Raw genomic sequence first — 18,031 nt, 5'->3', positions numbered from 1 at the left:
CACATCTTGCGGGGGAGATAAGGAGACCAACGGCTCAAAGACAGCAGAACAAAAAACCAGCACAGAACTAACCAGCCAGTTCCTGATGAGAGAAACACAGGCTCCAAACGTACAGCCACGGGGCGTGCCCATTTATTAGGGCTGATTTTCCATTTCAGCTTCCTGGGAAAGAAAAATTCCTGTGGCTTGAATGGCTTAAAGGACAGAAGTTATCACAGATGTCGCCCGGCTCAGGGCGGGGCCGGGAAATCCATACCGCAGAAATGAAAAACAAGTAGAATGTTTCTTAGTTTCCCTTCACTCAAAACCACTGTATCTTTAATTCTATCAAACTCCATAAAAGGCACAAAATATACTTAGAAACTTGGAATTGGAGATAAATCATCCAAAGTGAGCAAAGGCTCTCATTCACACTATCTCTGTCCCTCCCGCTGGCCTGAAAGGCTGCCCCTGGCCACCTCCCACTTTACTTAGCCCCCCTTTTCTGCAGGATGAAGACACAGCTTTTGGTTACCCCCCCCCCCCCCCGCCACTTCTGGTTGTGCCAGGACTCCCCATACTCTGCTCTGGTTCAGCCCAGCCTGGATTCTCAACCTGCTTATTTTTCTTGTTTTCCTCAAAGCTCTCTTCACACTCTAAGTCACCCTTCCTATGGCTCGGCCCCCTGGTTAAGCCCCCCATCTCCCCTTGCCACACGTGCAGGGCTTCCCGATTCACACCTGTGGACAGGGGGCAGCCGGGCGGCAGCACGAATCACAGGGTACAGTCTGCCCCGCAGCTGAGGGAAATGGCGGTCAAGCACCCTGCGGTGCACCGTTGGCCCCAGAGCCAAGGCCATTTCCTTCAGTGTGGAAAACAGGTCCATGTTACAGGACCATCCCTGTCACACCATGTCCCAGCCTTCCCTATAGCTTCTGAACAACATTTCACAGGTCTGAACAAAATCTAAGATGTTTCTGCTCTTTACTAAACATTTCTTTCACAGAAGCCTAAACTCATCACTGTCCAAATAGCAGAACAGGGATCAGGGGCAGAAGGTTACACATCTTCCCCATCAGCAGGAACATGAATGAACTCTGCTTGGCAGCCCTGAGTGTCCAAGAGACAGTGTCCAACAGACGGTCCTCTCTGTCCCACAGGCTCAGAGTCCTGCTCACAGGTGGGGCTGGGAATGATCAGGAGGGGATCCCACTTGCTTCTCTCCAGCAAAGCGTTGGGAGGGAAACTGAGTTGAAACACACATTCCTTTTCCCTCGGGTTGTGTGGACAGTTTCCTGAGGTCCTGGTCACAGGATGGATTAGGCCGCAGAGAGTTGCTACAGCAAACACTGTCATCGACCCATGATGAAGCTGGGCTGCTCCTCCTCCTCCTCCTCCGTTCCAGACGCTTCCTCGGAGCTACTGGATGGCTGCTCCTGGGACTGACCAGATCCTGTAATCATATGACATTTGATTAGAGACATACAAATTCACCCAGAGAAGCAAAGGGCACTTTAAAAATGGAGGAGCACTGAGGAAAAATTAGGATCTACAGTTTGCTCTAGAACAATGCAGAGCTTAGGGGCACCAACCCCTCACCCCCCACAGTAAAAAATCCTTGTATAACTCTTGACTCTCCCAAAATGTAACTATTAACAGCCCACTGCTGACCAGAAGCCTTATCAATAACGTAAACAGTCCATTAACATATTTTGTATGTTGGGGCGCCTGGGTGACCCAGTCGGTTGGGCGGCCGACTACAGCTCACGTCATGATCTTGGGGTCTGTGAATTCGAGCCCCACATCAGGCTCTGTGCTGACAGCTCAGAGCCTGGAGCCTGCTTCGGATTCTGTGTCTCCCTCTCTCTCTGCCCCTTCCCTGCTTGCTCTCTGTCTCTCTCTCTCAAAAGTAATAAATATTGGGGCGCCTGGGTGGCGTAGTCGGTTAAGCGTCCGACTTCAGCCAGGTCACGATCTCGCGGTCCGGGAGTTCGAGCCCCGCGTCAGGCTCTGGGCTGATGGCTCGGAGCCTGGAGCCTGTTTCCGATTCTGTGTCTCCCTCTCTCTCTGCCCCTCCCCCGTTCATGCTCTGTCTCTCTCTGTCCCAAAAATAAATAAACGTTAAAAAAAAAAAAGTAATAAATATTAAAAAAAAATTTAAAAAAATTTTGTATGTTACGTGCATTGTATACTGTATTCCTACAATAAAGTAAGCTAGAGAGAAAAAATGGTATTAAGAAACTACATTTATAGTGCTGTACTGTAAAAAAAAAAAATCCATGTCTACATGGACCCACGCAGTTCAAACCCAGGTTGTTCAAGGGTCAGCTGTAGTTGTTCCCGTACAGTAGAGCGAGGGGCCAGAGGGGGTCCTCATGTCCATCAGTCCCTCACGCCACTTCTCGGGTATAAAGGGTCAGTCACAGAACTACTCTTCCACTGCTGGCAGGTGGATCTCATCCTTGTGAAGAAGGTCCAGGAGCATCCATAAAGAGAGCCCAACACCCCATCTAGTGGGCCTCACTGTCTTTTTTTGAAAGGCAATTCCTTTTAAGGTATTATAAGGTATTTATTTAAAAAAATTTTTGGGGCGCCTGGGTGGCTCAGTCGGTTGAGTGTCCGACTTCGGCTCAGGTCATGATCTCGCAGTCTGTGAGTTCGAGCCCCGAGTCGGGCTCTGTGCTGACAGCTCAGAGCCTGGAGCCTGTTTCAGATTCTGTGTCTTCCTCGCTCTCTGCCCCTCCCCCACTCATGCCCTGTCTCTCTGTCTTTGTCAAAAATAAATAAACATTAAAAAATTAAAAAAAAAAAGTTAATTGCACATTATCATTTAAAAAAATTTTTTTTAACATTTATTTATTTTTGAGACAAAGAGAGACAGAGCATGAGCAGGAAAGGGGCAGAGGAAGGGAGACACAGAATCCGAAGCAAGTTCCAGGCTCCAAGCTATCAGCACAGAGCCTGATGTGGGGTCGAATTCACAGACCACAAGATCGTGACCTGAGCCGAAGTTGGACGCTTAACCGACTGAGCCACCCAGGCGCCCCATAAAGTATTTTTTTAATTTATTTTTTAAATTTACATCCAAGTTAGTTAGCATATAGTGCAACAATGGTTTCAGGAGTAGATTCCTTAATGCCCCTTACCCATTTAGCCCATCCCCCCCTCCCACAGCCCCTCCAGCAACCCTGTTTTTCTGCATATCTAAGAGTCTCTTATGTTTTGTCCCCCTGCCTGTTTATACATTATTTTTGCTTCTCTTCCCTTATGTTCATCTGTTTTGTATCTTAAAGTCCTTGTATGAGTGAAGTCATATGATATTTGTCTTTTTCTGACTGACTGATTTCACTTAGCATAATACCCTCCAGTTCCATCCACGTAGTTGCAAATGGCAAGATCGCATTGTTTCTGATTGCCGAGTAATACTCCATTGTATATACAGACCGCATCTTTATTCGTTAATCTATCGATGGACATTTGGGCTCTTTCCGTACTTTGGCTACGGTCCATAGTGCTGCTATAAACATTGGGGTGCATGTGCCCCTTCGAAACAGCACACCTGTATCCCTTGGATAAATACCTAGTAGTACAATTGCTGGGTTGTAGGGTAGTTCTATTTTTAATTTTTTGAGGAACCTCCATACTGTTTTCCAGCGTGGCTGCACCAGTTTGCATTCCCACCAACAATGCGAAAGAGATCCTCTTTTCTCCGCATCCTCGCCAAATGTGTCATTGCCTGAGTTGTTAATGTTAGCCATTCTGACAGGCATGAGGTGGTATCTCTTTGTAGTTTTGATATTTATTTCCCCGATGACGAGTGATGTTGAGCACTTTTTCATGTGTCAGTTGGCCATTTGGATGTCTTCTTTGGAGAAGTGTCTATTCATGTCTTATGCCCATTTCTTCACTGGATTCTTTGTTTTTTGGATGTTGAGTTTGATAAGTTCTTTATAGATTTTGGATACTAACCCTTTATCTGATATGTAGTTTGCAAATATCTTCTCCCATTCCATCGGTTGCCTTTTAGTTTTGCCGATTGTTTCCTTCACTGCGCAGAAGCTTTTTATTTTGATGAAGTCCCAATAGTTCATTTTTGCTTTTGTTTCCCTTGCCTCCGGAGACATGTTGATGAGTAAGAAGTTGCTGCGGCCAAGATCAAAGAGGTTTTTGCCTGCTTTCTCCTCGAGGATTTTGATGGCTTCCTGTCTTACATTGAGGTCTCTCGTCCATTTTGAGTTTATTTTTGTGTCTGGTGTAAGAAAGTGGTCCAGGTTCGTTTTTCTGCATGTCGCTGTCCAGTTTTCCCAGGACCACTTGCTGAAGACACTGTCTTTATTCCATTGGATATTCTTTCCTGCTCTGTCAAAGATTAGGTGGCCATACGTTTGTGGGTCCATTTCTGGGTTCTCTATTCTGTTCCGCTGATCTGAGTGTCTGTTCTCGTGCCAGTACCATATTGTCTTGATGATTACTGCCTTGTAATACAGCTTGAAGTCTGCCTTTTTATATGCCCCCTCCCCCCCGCCACCCAGGTCTGTCAACATGGCAGCGCGATGTCCCCGGCCAGCCCTTCAGCATTTAACACTAGGCTGACAATGCTCCTGTGGAGGTCTCAAGCTCTCACTACAGTGCACAAAAGGATTCGAAAACTGTGTAGCAGAGGGCTCTGCCCACAACAAACAGGCCAGCTTCCCCGCTCTTCCCACAGACCCAGAAACCTTCTCTCTTGACACTCCACGTGCAGCTCTGAATTCCAGTGCTTCCCCGGCACGACTGCCGGTACCCACAGTGCAGCTGAGCTGGCCGACAGCAGAGCAGAGAGACAACTTATTCCCAACTCCTCCTCCTCTCCCCTCTCCGTGGGAGCAGGGCAGTGGGCGAGAGCTGGAACAGCAGAGCCAGAGCCGCCAAAGCAGCCGGGTCCTCCAGCCCCTTGCGGGCACAGTGGGCTCCCCGGGCCCGCCTACGGACCTCCTCCCAGCAGACACACAGGAGCTCAGTCCAGCACCCCCAGAGCACAAGGCACCCGGAGCTTTGCTACGCTGTCATCACTGTATCAGAGAGCTTCAAGGCAGGAGGTGTGGGGTGCCCAGGACACAGCAGAGCCTACGATTCACCTGCACACCCTGGGACGCGACACTAAAGAGCACTCACGGCAGTGGGTGGAAACCTCTCAGATTTAATGACTTTCGGGTATTTCTCCTCCTCCTCAACCTCCTGCCGAAAGTACAAACAGTGAGCACTGAACACCTCTCCACGCAGCGCCTTGCTTCACTCTAACAGAAGTCTCTGGACAAGTCCCACGACAAGAGATCCAGTTCGCGGATGAGGAGCGGGGTTCAGAGAGATTAAGTAGCTGCTACTCAACGTGTCATAATCGGTAAGACCCAGGCCTCTAACCTGACTGATTCTCTAGGACTCGGCCTACCTTGCATGTGCAAGTGCACAGGGAAACTGAGGCAAAAGCATAACGAGAAGGAGACAGGAGTGAGGTGAGCACACTGAGTGGATAAGCAGGGTGTGGTCTGTGGTCTGTGGTCTGTGACTGGAATACCAGTCAGCCTTAGAAAGGGACATCGTGATGCCTGACAGACACCACATGGAGAAAACTTGAGGACACGACACTAAGTGAAATAAGCCAGAGAAAAAGATACCTCTGGGTCCTCTTCTGTGAGGTGCTCAGAGTAGTCCAATTCTCAGAGACGAGAGTAAATGGGTGGTGCCAGGGGCTGGCAGGAGGGAGAAGGGGGAGTCAGGGTTGAATAGATACAGTTCCCGTTTCACAAGATGAAGAGTTCTGGAGACGGATGGCGGCACCATGAGAAAGTACTTAACACCACTGAACTGGTTAAGATGGTAAATGTTAAGGGCGCCTGGGTGGCTTAGTTAGTTAAGCATCTGACTTAGGCGCAGGTCACGATCTCACGGTTTGTGAGTTCGAGTCCTACATTGGGTGAGCTTGGGCCCTGCTTCTCTCTCTCTGCCCCTCGTGGGGTTCTCTCTCTCTCTCTCCACCCTCACTCACTTGCACACTCTCAAAAAAAAAAAAAAAAAGGTAAATGTTATTTCACCACAGTTAAAAAAAAAAAGAGGGAGAGACGCATACCATGGAAAGACGATGAAAAGCTAGAGATGGACTGAAAACCTGGCTCTGAGCCCCAGATGCTACCCCTCAGCTCTCTGAGCACAGCACTCAACGGAAAAGGACGTTATTTCTATGGCACACGGCGCAATGCCTACAAGACCCTGGGCACTCGGTCTCCACCCTGAAGAACAAGGAGGCAGAGTCTTTGCCGCTTGTAGCCCCTTCCCCACATACCAGCTGGGAGTCCTGCTCTAGAACGTGGGCTCCAACGCGGAGCCCATATTCTGTCTGTCTCAAGGCTAAGAACCACCAACCACCCCTGCACAGGTCTGAACACAGGACAGGAGCACAGGATTTGATCTTCCACTCTGATCTTTTTTTAAAAATTTCTATTTAAACCTATTTTATTTCTACTTTTTATTATTTTTTAAAGTTATTTTAAGAGAGTGAGCGAGAGACAGCGCACATATGCAGGAGGGACAGAGAGACAGAGAAAGAGAGAATCCCAAGCAGGCTCTGTGCTGTCAGTGTGGAGCCCAACTCGGGGCTCGATCTCACTACCTGCTGAGTTCATGACCTGAGCTGAAATCAAGTTAGATGCTCAACCAACTGAGCCATCCAGGTGTCCCTTCAACTCTGATCTTGAAGAAACCGTGAGATGCTGACTAACCTGGGTGTTTGTGCAATGGATGTTTTGGAAGCCTGAGATGCTAACAAGAAGAGGAGGGCTCGAATCATCCCTTGTGACAGAAAAACCCCTGAAAATGTGGTACCTCACCTAATAGTAAACACAACTGATTCCTATGTGTGGGAAACATGTCAGGGCCTAGAAGCGTTGCTCTCAAAGAGGAGAAACCTAGGAGTCTGGTGCACATTCGAGTCCTTTGGTAATTCAATAAAATTATTTCACTCGCTCCATCTTTCAACATAGTAAAGAAATAAAAAACGAAGTGCTCATTACTACTGTGTTTAGTATCTAGGACCTAAGAATTCAGAAAGATGCTGTCCCAAATGAAAACAACGAGACACCACAACACACACCTCAGAATGGCTCAATTATGCAAACTGACGCTACCAATTGCTGGCGGGGATGTGCAACATTGGCAGCTCTCACTTGCTGGAGGGACGGCGACACGGAACAGCTGTTCTGCAGACCGTCCGTCAGTTTCTTATGCGGCTACACGCGCTTATCATGTGACCCAGCAATCACCTCCTAGGTACACAGTCAACTGACCTGGAAACACATCCACACAAAAGTCACACAGAAGTGTTTGTAGAGGTTTTCATTACGATCACCAGAAACAGAAGGCCACCAAAATGTCCTTTAATAGACGAATGGACAAAGAAACCATGGTGTATCCGTACGACGGAATGGTGGAATATTATTCCACAATAAAGGAATGAGCTATAGAGCCGGGCCAAAGCATGGATGGATCTTAAACGTATTTCTCTGAGTGAAAGAAGCCAGTCTGAGAAGGCTGCGTGCTGCGGGACCCCGGCTATCTGGTACTGTGGAACACGGTGAAGAGATCGAGGCTGCCAGGGACTGTGGGTGGCAGGAGGCTGGAGAGGTGAAGCACAGGGGATTCTTTTTAAGGCAGTGAAGCTATTCCGCGTGATACTGTAATAGTGAACACGTGACGTCGTGCCTTCGTCAAAACTCACAGGACTTCACAGCACAAAGAATCAATCTTAACGTGTGCAAATGTAAAGAGTTATTTAGGATGTCCAGGATCCCAGGATGAATGCAAAAAGTGGCACATGAATCCAACTGTATAACAAATGGAGGAAACAACCTCTGTGAAGGGGGTGGGGTGCCGCCCCGACGTACTTTTGGATACGGCGGTGTCTGTAAGACCAAAGGCAAAGGAACTGTGCGTAACACTGTACCAGCTGATAAAAGTTGTGTTGCACGGGTAACCAGTTACCAATTCTGAGCCACGATCCACGTCCATCGGAACTGAACAACTGAATAACTGAACGGTAGGTAGTAGGGGCCAGGTTACTCACTGTCACAAGTGGGAGGTTATAGGCAAACAAGTGAGAAGGCTGGGATGATCCATGTGGCAATGAATTAGGGTTGGAGACATCGAGATAAACTCACCTTGAGTGAAATATAGATTAATACGGATGGTTATATATAGAAATAACTATAAAAATGCACTTATACACTGGTCAGTACACGTGCACTTTTCCTTGGCCTACAAACAACCACACCCCAGTAGCGAAGAGCACACCTAACCCCCAGATCTCGGTTTGTACTACCGTTCCCCAATAAAACAAACCAAGACTCCTCAGAGAAATGGCTGCTTCTAGGTCTGGGGCAGGAAATACATGAGGTAAGTCTGGAATAGCTTGTAGTGCCAGGAAGGAAGGAAGGAAGGAAGGAAGGAAGGAAGGGAGGAAGGGAGGAAGGGAGGAAGGGAGGAAGGGAGGAAGGGAGGAGGGAGGGAGGGAGGGAGGGAGGGAGGGAGGAAGGAAGGCAGGCAGGCAGGCAGGCAGGGAGGCAGGGAGGCAGGGAGGCAGGGAGGCAGGGAGGCAGGAAGGCAGGAAGGAAGGCAGGCAGGCAGGCAGGCAGGCAGGGAGGAAGGGAGGGAGGGAGGAGGGAGGAAGGGGGGGAGGGAGGAAGGGGGGAGGGAGGAAGGAGGGGAGGGAGGAAGGTGGGAGGGAGGAAGGAGGGGAGGGAGGAAGGAAGGGAGGGAGGGAGGGAGGGAGGGAGGGAGGGAGGAAGGAAGGAAGGAAGGAAGGAAGGAAGGAAGGAAGGAAGGAAACCCCACCTAAATCCCACAATAACAGGAGTATGTAAAAGGGACACAGGAGCCAAAGCAAAGTGCCCCCAGTGGCCAAAGCTATAACAATTTGAGTAACAAAATAAATAAAGTGGTACTGGAATCGACCTAAAGTATAAAATAAATATCCACAAGTCCATATTGATATAAATAGACAAACGGGGAGAAGGGACAAATCTGTGAAGGATTTCCAATAATAGCATTCCCACCCACACAGAGAGGGTGCATAATCCCCCACTCCATACGTGCGGGCTGCACATAGTGACTTCTTCCCAAAATGTACAGTATGGGAAGGAGGGGAAAGGAGTGAATTTACAGTAGGCAATCCTGACAAGCACTGCCTCAGCCAGGTGATCGAGGTCAACACATCAATAGGGCCAGTCATCTTGACAGTATACAGCCTTGACATGATGTCATTAAGAATGGAACTTCACCTCTTTGGCCTTCCTCCCCAAAATAAGTAACTCCAGTCTCATCATGAGAAAAATATCAGACCAATCCCAATCGAGGGACACTCTACAGGACACCAGACCCTCAAAACTCTCAAAGGCAAAAAACAAGCAAAGTCTGAGAAACTGTGACTGAATGTAACGTGATATCCTGGATGGGATTCTGGAACAAGAAAAAGGCATTAAAGGTGAAAACTAAAGAAGTCTGAATAAAGTATGGACTTTAGCTAATATATCTATCAATAATTGGTTCATTAATTGTGACAAAGGAACGGTTAACTTCAGATGTTAATAACAAAGGAAGCTGAGTATATGGAAATCCTTTGTACTGTTTTTGCACTTTTTCTGTAAATCTAAAACCATGTTAAAAAGGTTTTATTAAAAAAAAAAAAAAAGGACACTGTACCACATTCATGGAACTGGGATTACAGCTGAATAGTGTTGGGAGGAAGAATTTCTTCTGCCCTTCAAGGTCCCTCTAGCTGGATTAAGAATCAAATTGACATGGGACAGTAATAGGAGAAAATCAAATTTAGTTTCGTATGTATGGGGAATCCAGACAGATACAAAATTCCAAGAACACGCAACATGAAGGCTTGAGTGACACCCTGAGCATAGGAGAGGGCAGGAGCCTGAGGACACAAAGAGGCGGAAAACCGTTAGCAGGAAGGTGATAGGAGATGTTTGGAAAACACAGGTTGTCCTATTGTGCAGATAATTTCTTAGGTAATGAGGAATCTCTATTAATAGCTCTCTTCCTGACAGAGCAGGCAGTTGAGGGGGGAGGTACAGAGCTTTTCCTGAATCTGCTAGGTTTTGGTTGCTTTTAACTTATGAAAACTAGTAACGGGAAACCTCACCAAAATGGAGTTGAGGGGTTTTGGCAGGCGGAGGTCTCACACCCTACCATTCAAGGTCAGCTGCAGACCCAACAGGGAGAGATGGGCTTGACTTTGCACGTGGTTACTACTCTTCTATCCCAGGCAGAGGAAGAAATGCTTTACTGTGTATTCCCCCAAAAGCCCAGCCACTGAGAAGCCACCATACTTTGAGTTCTCAGTTTACTCCACTGGACTTCCGGTTTGTAACGGCCTTCCCAACTTACCCCTGTCCTCTTAAAAAAGCATTACCTCGCCTTTGTTCCCCAGACTTGCCTATGGTTTTCTGCAGCTTGTCTGCCCCGACTGCGGTTCTTTCCTATTTCCAAATAACCGCCTTTTGGCTGCTAAGATAACTAGCAATTTTTTTTTTAATGTTTTTATTTATTTTTGAGACAGAGAGAGACAGAGCATGGGCAGGGGAGGGGCAGAGAGAGAGGGAGACACAGAATCTGAAGCAGGCTCCAGGCTCTGAGCTGTCAGCCGAGAGCCCAACGTGGGGCGCAAACTCATGGACTGTGAGATCATGACCTGAGCTGAAGTCAGACGCTCAACCACCTGAGCCACCCAGGGGCCCCAGATTACTAGCAATTTTTATTTTTAAGGTTAACAAACTCAAAATAATGTTCCTGCCAACATGCCCCATCTTGGGACAGCCCGATCCTGGCTCCTTCAATAGACAACTACATTACAGGATTTAGCAGATTCTATAAACCGAGTAAGCATGTGCAGCACCCTCTGGGAGCAAGGTGGAGGGGGCAGTTTGGTTAGGTTGAGGAGCGAGGTTAGGTAAGGCTTTACAAAGAGAGAAAACATGGCAAGAGGAAGGTGGGGGATGACTACAAGCCCTTTGGGCAGAGGGGGATTCAGGGGGCGGGAAAAAGGAAAGAGCGCAGAGCCCAGAGCGCATGAAGTGAGGTGGAGAACAGAGGGGTACACCTGGCGAGGGCAGAGAACCGCTGGAAGGGAGTGGCCAGACCCAACTGGTGGAGAGGCTGGAAAGGAAGAGCTGGGAACACAGGAGCTGCTGACTAGATCTCAAGCAGGGTCACCTCGTGGGTAAACACGGAATGTGAAGGGGCGCCTGGGTGGCGCAGTCGGTTAAGCGTCCGACTTCAGCCAGGTCACGATCTCGCGGTCCGTGAGTTCAAGCCCCGCGTCGGGCTCTGGGCTGATGGCTCGGAGCCTGGAGCCTGTTTCCGATTCTGTGTCTCCCTCTCTCTCTGCCCCTCCCCCGTTCATGCTCTGTCTCTCTCTGTCCCAAAAATAAATAAAAACGTTGAAAAAAAAATTAAACAAAACAAAACAAAAAAAACCAACACGGAACGTGGAGCCGCATCACCTGGGGTCAAATCCTGCCCTGTCCCCTCCCTCCTTCCGGCTCTGTGGGTGCCAGCACTGTCTGGTGCCTAAGGTCCCTCAACTGTAAACTGGGGATACCACAGTGCCTGTCTCTCAGGGTCGTCGGGAGGATCATGTTAATATTCACAAAGCTCGTACAGCCAGGGGTACATAATAAATTTTAAATAAACGTTAGCTATTGTAATTTTTTTTTAAGTAAACTCTACCCCCAGGGCTTGAACTCATGACTCTGAGATCAAGAGTCACATGCTCTACCGACCGAGCCAGCCAGGTGCCCCTGGTATTACATAATGTTAAAAAAGAAAAAAGAAGCCCAAAATTGAGTCATTTGCCCCCCCCTCCCCCCCCCAGCAAACAAGACTTAATGACAGTTTCAACCTATGCCACGAATGTGACTTTTAAACAGTGGACCTGAAATTTCCAGATCTACACGGGAGAGGTCATCTGAATGATAAAAACCCTGCCATTCCCTTTTGCCCTCCCCACAAAGATTTCCCAGCTTGAAACAATCCTTTCTTTTCTTTTGCTTGTATCTTCTTGCCTGACCCTCCTTCCAATAAAAACCTTCCATTTTGTACACCTCCTGGGGGCATCTCTCCACTTGCTAGATGGGATGGTGTCAGTTTCATGAATCGCTTAAAATTAAGCCAATTTGATCCTCAAATTGACTCAGATGAATTTTGTTTGAAGTCACATTCTTATCCATGCGGAGGAACATAAAACTTTTTTTTTAGTTTATTTATTTATTTGGAGAGAGACAGAGCAAGCAGGGGAGAGACAGGGAGAGAAGGAGAGACAGAATCCCAGGCAGGCTCTGCACTGTCAGCATAGAGCCCAATGCGAGGCTCGAACTCACAAACCGTGAGATCGTGACCTGAGCCCAAAGCAACAGGCAGACACTTAGCTGACTGAGCCACCCAGGTGCCCCTGGAGGAACAATTTTTTAAAAGCCAGCGCTGGCAAGGATATGGCAGAAGTGTACCCCACTGCATTCTGTGGGTGACAGTAACAACTGGAACTACTCCTTTGGAAAGTAGCGTATTTCAAGAGGCACGGAATCTTTTTAGATTCGATGATCTAGTAATTCCCACTGCTAGAAATGGATCTTAAGGAAATAAACCATAAAGGGGGAAGGGAGACAGGTATATAATAGTCGCTAAAGTGTCTTCTAAAGAAGACAAAAACCAAATCAAGCTAATGTCTAACAAAAGGGAAAAAGGTTAGACGTATCACAGCACGTCAACTGCTGGATGTCATCAGTCACTGAAAAAATTAGGAAGGACTGGAAATTCTCACAATATTAAATAAAATAAGCAAAACAGAAAACTGTAACTACATACAAATGACACGTGCATGTGGCAAGAGACTGAAGCAAAAGAACAGAAAGAGACTTTACTAGGATAACATTTGAGCTGTTTCCATTAGTGCTATACTATTGTTTACATAACATTTTAAAATCCAGGAATCTGACTTTATTCACATATTTTAGGAATACTAAGTAAATGCCATTGAGTGTAACTGAAACGGATACTTTTTATTTTTTGCTTCTTTACTTTTTATTTTTTACTTAAAAATTTTAATTTTAGTTTTTTAATTTTTTTTTTACATTTTATTTATTTTTGAGAGAGAGAGAGAGAGAGAGAGCGAGAGCGCACTAGTGGGGGAGGGGCAGAGACAGAGAGGGAGACACAGAATCCCAAGCAGGCTCCAGTTTCCAAGCTGTCAGCACAGAGCCTGACACGGGGCTCAAACCCACAAACCATGAGATCATGACCTGAGCCGAAGTCAGATGCTCAACCAACTGAACCACCCAGGTGCCCCAACTTTTTAAAGTTTATGGGTCTTTGTGATCTCTGTACCCAACATGGGGCTTGAACTCATGACCCCGAGGTCAAGAGCCACAGGCTCTTCTGACTGAGCCAGTCAGTGCCCCAAAACTAGTATTAACTTTTTAAAAGAACAAATGAAAGAACAGACTAGGAAAAAAAAAATCCTTCCTTGTACTACTGAATTGTAAGGATGTGGGAAAATATTTATGAGACAATGTTATGTGATAAAATTAGAATAACTATAAATATAGCATTTATATGAATGGATTTATATAATATACACTTAAAAACTGGGATTAAAAAACATGTCAGGGGCGCCTGGGTGGCGCAGTCGGTTAAGCGTCCGACTTCAGCCAGGTCACGATCTCGCGGTCCGGGAGTTCGAGCCCCGCGTCGGGCTCTGGGCTGATGGCTCGGAGCCTGGAGCCTGTTTCCGATTCTGTGTCTCCCTCTCTCTCTCTGCCCCTCCCCGATCATGCTCTGTCTCTCTCTGTCCCAAAAATAAATAAACGTTGAAAAAAAAAAATTAAAAAAAAAAACAAAAAAACAAAACAAAACAAAAAAAAACATGTCATTACAGTGTTAAAGTCACTATTTTCAGTAAGGATTAAAGTTTTTTTGTGTGTGTTTTCTTAATGTTTATTGACTTTTTGAAAGAGAGACAGAGTGTGAGTGGGGGAGGGGCAGAGAGAGAGGGAGACACAGAATCCCAAGCAGGCTCCAGGCTCTGAGCTGTCAGCACAGAGCCCAATGCGGGGCTCAAACTCAAATCCCAAGATCATGACCTGAGCCAAAGTCGGAGACTCAACCAACTGAGCCACCCAGAAGCCCCAGGATTAAAGTTTTGACTTTATTCTTTTCTGCATATTCCAAAAATTTTTATTTTTTTAAAGTTATTTATTTTGAAATCCAGAGACAGTGTGAGCTGGGGAGGGGCAGAGAAAGAAAGAGAGAGAGAGAGAGAGAGAGAGAGAGAGAGAATCCCAAGCAGGCTCTGCACTGTCAGCACAGAGCCCGATGTGGGGGAACTCACAAAATTGTGAGATCATGACCTGAGCCAAAACTGAGAGTCAGACGCTTCAATGATGAAGCGACCCAGGCCCCCAGATTTCTTTTTTTTAATCAATTGATTGATTAATTTTGAGAAAGAGAGAGCGAGTGAGTGAGCACAAGTGGCAGGGCTCGAGCTCACAAACCTTGAGATCAGGAACTGTCTGCATATTCCAAAAATTTCTAAAATGACCATATATTATCTTTATTCTCAAAAGACACAAACAGTACGAATAGTTTCTCAACATAGCGCGTATAAGAATTTTGGCACTGAAACAAACAGTTCAATCCAAAACATATACTGAGTTCCTTCTGAACACACCAGTTGACGTGAGTCTTGACCGGGGCAATTTTGTCCCCCCTTCCCCACTGGCAATGTCTGGAGACCTTTTTTTTTTTTTTTTTAAGTTTTATTTATTTTCAAGAGACAGCGTGTGGGGGAGAGGCAGACAGAGAGAGGGAGACAGAGAATCCCAAGCAGGCTCCGCACCAGCAGTGCAGAGCCTGATGTGGGGCTTGAACTCACAAACCGTGAGACCATGACCTGAGCCAAAATCAAGAGTTGGATGCTTAACCGACTGAGCCACCCAGGCACCCCAGTCTGGAGACCTTTTTGATTGTCAGTAACCTAGGTAACAGTGGGTCCTACTGGCCTCTAGCAGGTAGAGTTAAACATCCCACAGTGAACAGGATATAGTCCCTCCCAGCAAAGAATTTTTCAGCCCAAAATGTTGATAGCAGGATAGCACAGAGGATGAGAAACTGCTCTTGACATACCTAACAACAAATCACCTGAGGCCACCCTGGGTTTCTTTGATAGGGAGGCCTATGTCAGGACAAGTAACATTGGTGTTAGAACACATCGTTCCAGGAGTTCAAGGTTTCAAAAATCCAGATTGGCTTAATGCCATCCCGTGGTGTTGTTCAGACTGCACTACAGGGTGTCTTCACTGAATTACTGGACCGGCAAGGACAACAAATGGGGAGATTTCCTCGTGAACAACAGAATGGAACTCGTAACCAGCTGTCCCTTGCTGCTTTTTAGAAGGGCCTAAAAAGCTGGAACGATTTCAGTCCAAGCCCATCAAGAACACAGCGGTGCACAGAAGCCACCTTGTGGCACAACTCGGTATCACCACATTAAGTTTCTATTCATTTCAATCAGACAAGAAGATCTATTTTCTTTCACAATATGAAAAATAAGGAAGGAAACTGAGAAGGCACAGTAAAAGGCACACACACTGTCTTTATGACCAGCACTCTATCCTGCTCACTGGTACCAAGCACACACAACCATGTATTATTACTGATCACTGTTTAGTACGTACAGGTGCTAACTTCACAATTAAGCGTAAGAGCAGGGCCCATGAATCTGAACAATGATTTTCAAATTTGTTGGTCTGCAGCCCATAGCTGACACTATTCTTTCAGAATCTGAAAGAAAATTTCACAAATACTTAACCAGAGTGTGATGCACTCTGACAATTTCTAGTCTGTTCTATTGATGTCTGGAAAAATGACAGCTGCAGCCTCAAAACTAACTGCATGACATAGCGAGTGAAGATCACACCCTCGGCTTGAGAAAACACCGTGTTACTGTGGTGTGACTCCAGGATGTGGCATTATGACAAACACCTGTCTTTTTGATAGGACTGAAGTTTAAGACAGGCGGAGACCCAGGGAGAGGGCACAAGGCTGCTATAAAGAGGCTGGAGGCTCCAGATGAAATCTCCCCGAAAACACTAAAGCCTGCTGTAAGATCTCAAATACACTTCATAGCCTCGGGCAAATTAAAGAAAGGCGACAGAAAACTGTACGGTCAGGTGTACCAAATGTCTAGAAGAGGTTAGAAAAGGAGGATTCAAGAGGCCCCAGCTCTGTGATGGTGCCACTGGTCCCCTTCAATTATAGAACCGATTACTAAAAAGTTTATATGCCATTCCAAAGACCCAATACAGGTTCGTTCATTAAGTGCAAACTAACACCTGTTTCTTGTTCTGAAAGAGTTTTTAGACTCGCTGGTGAGGGACCACCCCACGCCCCCAAATATAGTAATTACAGCAAGGCATTTGGCAAAGTTATCAAACTACAGAATTTTAGATCGAGAAAGAGCTTATCAGTTATAAGCTAAAAAAGAAATTTCAAATAAGAGAACCCAGATGTTTGAGGTCAGGGTGAGCCAGAGGGAGAGCTAACTCTAGAACTTACCTCTACTGTACTCACTCCATGATCTCATATTACCACTTAGTTTCTTATGCCACGTCTGTTGGTAAGAGGAAAGAAGAGGGAGTCTGGTGGATTTCTTAGTGGGAGAATTAACTCCACACTAAGAGTTTTAACAAACCAGTTCCTGCCAGCCTACAAGGAGGAACTCTCCTGTGGATGTTAAAGGGCTCTGGCCCCCACCCAGGCTCAGTCTGGTTCAACATTTTTATCAATGACAAGGGAATTATGTTTATCAAATCTGCCTATGACAACATCAGAAAGACATGGTAGGCAACATGCTGATTTCAGGATATGAATTCAAAAGGATTTTGGAACCTGAATCAACAGAGCCAAGAGCACCAAGTTAAAATGCAAAAGAGCTAAAGTCCGTGTTTGAATTAAAAACAAAACAAAACAAAAAACAAATAGAAGGTTCCAGGTAAGATAAAGCAAGCACACGGACTCCTTCTCTCCACTGAATATAGTGACAGGACCTGGACAGAATGATGGACTCTTGAGAAGCAAGCAGACTGCGGAAAAAGACCAGCCTACAAAGTGCCACTGGAACAGTTTTGAATTCCTAGGGTTTTTCCCCACTCCAGTATCCCTCAGTCCAGACTCAGATGTTCAACACGCAGAAGTGAAGCCTGGGCGCAGACAGAACACAAGAAACCCTCCGCTTGTAGTCTGAGGAGTAAGAAAGGGGGTTCCCGATGCTCAGAGTAAGGGAAATTCTGTGCTTCTTTGCTCTCCATTCTCTCACACCCTAGCTCCCAGGCCATTCTGCCGGAGTCACAGCGGCAACAGCAACTGCGGCGGCAACGGGGGCCTGCTGGCACAAACGTTTCAAAAGAGGGGAGCCTTTCTCTCCCATCAGAGGAGCTGTGGGTCCTAAGATAGCCGGGCAAGCCTGCCGCTTTCCCCCTCCGCCCTGGATGCAGGCGCAACTGGAGGAAGGACGAACCAGAGTGGTAACTAAAGCCCCGGCTTTCTGCCTGGAGTTCTGAAAAGGAGAGTCCTAGGGATCCGGAGAGTACAGGAGCAGTCACGGAGAAAAAGATTAGAACCTCCCGAATCCCTGGGCTCACGCTGACAAGCACACGTATGGATGCGGCCCTAGTCTCATACCAAATGCTCTGAGAACCCAACCGACACTGGAGCCGCAACCACAACCTACGGAAGGCTGGCGAGAACCAGGCCGCCTGCCCGCTAAAATAAGTATCAACAAGACCAAAGCCTCATGATAGAATATTCAAAATGCCCAGGATACAGTAGACAGTTACTTGACATATGAAAAATCAGGAAAATCTCAACTTGCACGGGGAAAGACAATCAACAAATGCCAATGCTAAGATGACTTAGATGCTGGAGTATCAAATACTTTAAAGCAGTTGCTTAGAAATCT

The 18,031-nt window shown here is 46.7% G+C and overlaps 1 protein-coding gene across 1 annotated transcript in view; it reads right to left on the bottom strand.

The window, feature by feature from the left end:
* Positions 1-286: 286 nt before the first annotated feature.
* Positions 287-18,031, bottom strand: part of PRKRIP1 (PRKR interacting protein 1) — a 34,726-nt gene continuing 16,981 nt past the window's right edge. The window contains exon 6 of the mRNA XM_043559796.1: positions 287-1,432. Coding sequence (XP_043415731.1) covers positions 1,332-1,432 — 101 coding nt within the window. The 3' untranslated portion in view covers positions 287-1,331. The remainder of the gene's footprint in view (positions 1,433-18,031) is intronic.

The sequence above is a fragment of the Prionailurus bengalensis genome, chromosome E3 (genome assembly GCF_016509475.1).
Source record: "Prionailurus bengalensis isolate Pbe53 chromosome E3, Fcat_Pben_1.1_paternal_pri, whole genome shotgun sequence".
NCBI lineage: Eukaryota > Metazoa > Chordata > Mammalia > Carnivora > Felidae > Prionailurus > Prionailurus bengalensis.
This window is presented reverse-complemented; position numbering and strand designations above follow the sequence as displayed.